This window comes from Mandrillus leucophaeus, unplaced genomic scaffold (genome assembly GCF_000951045.1).
Source record: "Mandrillus leucophaeus isolate KB7577 unplaced genomic scaffold, Mleu.le_1.0 Scaffold3, whole genome shotgun sequence".
NCBI classification, from domain to species: Eukaryota; Metazoa; Chordata; class Mammalia; order Primates; family Cercopithecidae; genus Mandrillus; species Mandrillus leucophaeus.
In genome coordinates, this window is record NW_012103142.1 from 10,792,000 (window position 1) to 10,796,060 (window position 4,061).

Sequence of the window (4,061 nt, forward strand, 5' to 3'; positions counted from 1 at the left end):
GATCCAGAAATTGGAAGCAAGGCCCAACTTACACCTTAGGAAGCTCAGGGAAAAGCCTGATGGTCACCTACACGACAGAGGCACATTGGCCTCCAGGTGGGCGGGGAGCATTCTTCCAGCCCCGGCTCCGCCCCGGGCTTGGGTGGACAGACCAGCTTTACCTCCAGAGACTCCCCCTGTCTTCCCTGCATCGGCTGGCTAGACCCACACACTTTGGCTGCACATTCTTTGTTTAGATCTGCTGATGCCTTCCTTCGCTGGGAACGGTCCAGTCCTGCCCGCCTGGCGCTCAGCTCTGTGGATCTGAGGTTTTACTTCCTCTCTTTCCAACTTGGGAGGGGGGGATGGAGTGGCAATCTCATTGCTCCCTCCTCTCCTGGCCCCTCTCGCCTTCTCCTGGAGACCCAGGTTAAGTGGGCAGAGGATTCCGAGGGTCCTCTCCTGCCGTGGGATTGCACAGAGGGCTGGGTCCGCAGGCTGGCTAAAAGGACCTAGCCCAGGATTGCAAGGCAGTGCCCTCCCCGCAGCTGTACAGCCTCGGGCCTCCGGCGCAAAGCCCAGCAGGGGCGTGTCCGCGCGCTTACCTGCCATTGGCCGGGTGGGGCGGTCGGCTGCCTGAAGTGCCTGTGCTATAAGTGCGGAGCGAGTGACTGCGGAGCCAGGCGCGGCGCAGGATGGTGGACAGCGTGTACCGGACCCGCTCCCTGGGGGTGGCAGCCGAAGGGCTCCCGGACCAGTACGCGGACGGGGAGGCGGCGCGCGTGTGGCAGCTGTACATTGGGAACACCCGCAGCCGCACCGCCGAGTACAAGGCATGGCTGCTCGGGCTGCTGCGACAGCACGGCTGCCAGCGGGTGCTCGACGTGGCCTGTGGCACCGGGTAAGCCCAGGAGGGGGCCGGGGGCGTTGCATGAGATCGGAGTCCGGCTCAGCCTGTACCTCGCGGCCGCAGAACCACAGGACCGGCACGTCGGGGCGGCCTCTGCCAGTCTGGAATGGGTGGGACACCAGGGCCAGGAGCAGGTACCTGCCCGGCAGAACAGGCACTGCGAGTGCCCCCTGAGGCCAAGGGTTGGGGCAGGGGTGCTCAGGGAGAGGCCACTGAGAAGGGAGACTGAGTGTGAGTGAGGGTGTGGGCAGAAAAGTGAGCGTCCTTGAGGCTGTGGAGCCAGGGCCACGGACAGACTCCAAATATTCCTCCTGTGACGGCCTTGGGCAGTGTTAACAGTTAACATTGCTCAACATTTGCACCTGTCAAGCCAGTGCCAGGAGCTTTTGATACATCAGTTTTTCAAACCCTCACAAAGCCCCATGAGGTTAAGCAGTGATACTCTCTCATTTACTACTGGGGAAGTAAGGGCTCAGCAAAGTAAAAGTCCCTCATACAACATCCAGTGAAGAGGAGCTAACGGGCCCGGGTTGGTTAAGGTCTGTCCTGTGCTCTAAACCACCATGTTCTGCTGCCTCTTGTGCACACCTATTTTAACTTAGAGGAGCCTCAGCTTGTCTGTCTCTCAAATGGGAATAATACTATTTACTTCTCAGGATTGCCATGAGAATTACTGCATATTTGTAGAGTGCCTAGCTCTGAAGAGGCGCCTTAAAAAAAAAAAAAGTTGCCTCGTGGTGATAGGAAATAGATTTGTGAGGTCAGTGGAGAGGGCCTGGGGAGAGGAGGCAGAGGAATGGACTCTGAGAAGTGGAGACAAAAGTGTCCGGCACAGGGTCTCCTGGCCCTCCCAGGCTCCCCTGACTGCCCCTCTCTGTCTCTCTCCACTGGCCCTGCCCAGGGTGGACTCCATTATGCTGGTGGAAGAGGGCTTCAGCGTGACGAGTGTGGATGCCAGTGACAAGATGCTGAAGTATGCGCTTAAGGAGCGCTGGAACCGGCGGCACGAGCCCGCCTTCGACAAGTGGGGTATGCAGGTCTAGCCAGGCCCCCCCAGCCGTCACCAGGAACACTGTTCATTCTGCCTGGGGCTCCTTTAAGTGGGGGTGGGGGTGGAGTGTTGTGTTTTCCTCGGGGAGACAGCAAAATTTCCTCGGGGAGACAGCAAAATTACTGTAATTTCTCTGAAAAGCAAGGCTTAAGCTCCAGAATGAGACACTGGGTGTGAAGAGCTGGTTTTAACTGTGTTTATGGCATCTTGTCCCTCCCCTCAAAGAAAAGCCCATAAGCACAGAGCCCTCCTTCCAAACCAGGGCTCCTCCTCCCTTGATCCCTCTTCTCTCCTCCCCCTAACCGAACGGGGAGTTTTTGTGTCTTAAGAAGAATCCCAGGCAGGACTGCACTTGGTGGAGGTGGCTGCTACTGGTACCATGGTGCCTCCCTGATTCCTCTTTCCCTTCCTGGCCCCCAGTCATTGAAGAAGCCAACTGGATGACTCTGGACAAAGATGTGCCCCAGTCAGCAGAGGGTGGCTTTGATGCTGTCATCTGCCTTGGAAACAGTTTCGCTCACTTGCCAGACTGCAAAGGTGAGAGAGGGTGTGGCCTTGGGCATGGCCCCCGCCTTGAGCTGTACCCTCTTCCACAGACCTCTGGGCACCTGCTCTGCAAAGCAGACTCTCTGCCTCTCTCTGATTTGGCTCTGGCACCCCTGGGGAGGGGAGAGATGGGAGGGAGACTGGTGCTGGGGGCCCTGAGCAGATGGAGCCTTTCTGCCCCTGCCTGGCGCTCAGGGGACCAGAGTGAGCACCGGCTGGCGCTGAAAAACATTGCAAGCATGGTGCGAGCAGGGGGCCTGCTGGTCATTGATCACCGCAACTACGACCACATCCTCAGCACAGGCTGTGCACCCCCAGGGAAGAATATCTACTATAAGGTGGGACCCTCTGGGATTGGGGGTGGGGGTGGGGTGGAGGGAGGGTCCAGTGGCCCCAAGGTAGGTTACAGAGGCTAACGCAGCCTGCCCCACCACCTACAGAGTGACTTGACCAAGGACATCACAACATCAGTGCTGATAGTGAACAACAAGGCCCACATGGTGACCCTGGACTATACAGTGCAGGTGCCGGGGGCTGGCCAGGATGGCTCTCCTGGCTTGAGGTACCACTTGGCTCAGTGGGGGTGAGGCAGTAGTTGGGGAAGCTGAGGTCACCAGTCCTCATGGTTGCTGGGGGCTCTGTTACAGTAAGTTCCGGCTCTCCTACTACCCACACTGTCTGGCATCCTTCACGGAGTTGCTCCAAGCAGCCTTCGGGGGCAAGTGCCAGCACAGCGTCCTGGGTGACTTCAAGCCTTACAAGCCAGGCCAAGCCTATGTTCCCTGCTACTTCATCCACGTGCTCAAGAGGACAGACTGAGTGTGGCCTCAGCTCCCACAAGCCTCCACCCAGGCACTGCTAGGCTCTGTCTTGAAGATCGGGACCAGCAGCCCCACACCAGGGCCAGCCTCTAGAGCAGACTACAGCTGGGGTGCAGGGATGTGGGTTCCGCAGATGGAAGGGTAAACAATATAGTCTGTGCCTTTTTCAGTTCCTGCATGCCTTGTGTTTATGTCAGAAGGATCAGACTCCCACGATGCCCAGCCCCCTGCCCGCCCTTAGGGCTTACTCCTCCCATAACCCTGCTCTTTCCCACTCCAACCTTTCATGGCACAACACCAGTAGGGGGAGGGACACGTTTTATTTTCAGCCACAGAACTAGCCCTCTTAGGGCCCAATCCCCAGAACCAAGGCCCTGGCCCTCCTCCTGAGCAGATGGGCCTTCCTCTTAAAGCCAGCCTGGAAGGAGGGGCAAGTAGGCAGGAGATGTCTCTTGAGCTCTTGCTGCTGTCCCAATGCCACTTTGCACCCCGGGATCTCCTGGAGGGAGGTGGCCTCCAGGTGGGTTGGCAGCAGCCTGAGGAGGAGCCCTTCCCTCCCAGATCTCTCTGTGGGCTATCGAGGTACCTGCAGCCATGCTGAGTGGGGTCCCAGGCCCTGGGGGGCTTCTAGCAGGCAGCAAACTTGTGCTGGATGCGCTTGTACCGGAGCAGCTCCTGTTCACTGACTGATGGTTGCAGCCGGGCGGCAGCCTGCAGCAGGTCCTCCATGGTGAGCATCAGTGCTGAGCTCCCT

At 58.6% G+C, this 4,061-nt stretch overlaps 2 protein-coding genes across 3 annotated transcripts in view; one reads left to right on the forward strand and one right to left on the reverse strand.

Annotated features, from left to right (window-relative positions):
- Positions 1–661: 661 nt before the first annotated feature.
- GNMT (glycine N-methyltransferase) lies at positions 662–3,485 on the forward strand. The gene is made up of 6 exons (XM_011986741.1): positions 662–880; positions 1,791–1,918; positions 2,361–2,477; positions 2,682–2,824; positions 2,927–3,048; positions 3,134–3,485. The coding sequence occupies exons 1-6, from the start codon at positions 675–677 to the stop codon at positions 3,303–3,305; spliced, it is 888 nt and encodes a 295-aa protein (XP_011842131.1). The 5' UTR covers positions 662–674; the 3' UTR covers positions 3,306–3,485.
- Positions 1,453–4,061, reverse strand: part of PEX6 (peroxisomal biogenesis factor 6) — an 18,134-nt gene continuing 15,525 nt past the window's right edge. The window contains exons 17-18 of one of the 2 annotated variants that reach the window (XM_011986740.1): positions 3,894–4,059; positions 1,453–2,019 (exon numbers count right to left, since the gene is read on the reverse strand). In XM_011986740.1, the coding sequence (XP_011842130.1) occupies positions 3,935–4,059 (125 nt within the window). In that variant the 3' untranslated portion in view covers positions 1,453–2,019; positions 3,894–3,934. Of the gene's footprint in view, positions 2,020–3,608; positions 4,060–4,061 lie in introns of those variants that run through there. The other variant, XM_011986739.1, reaches the window with a different exon arrangement.

Excerpts from the sequence above, each read along its gene's own strand:
- GNMT (XM_011986741.1), top strand. The coding sequence starts at position 675 with ATGGTGGACAGCGTGTACCGGACCCGCTCCCTGGGGGTGGCAGCCGAA. Across the intron at positions 1,919-2,360 it reads GCCCGCCTTCGACAAGTGGG|TCATTGAAGAAGCCAACTGG; the intron begins GTATGCAGGTCT and ends CCTGGCCCCCAG. Across the intron at positions 2,825-2,926 it reads GGAAGAATATCTACTATAAG|AGTGACTTGACCAAGGACAT; the intron begins GTGGGACCCTCT and ends CACCACCTACAG.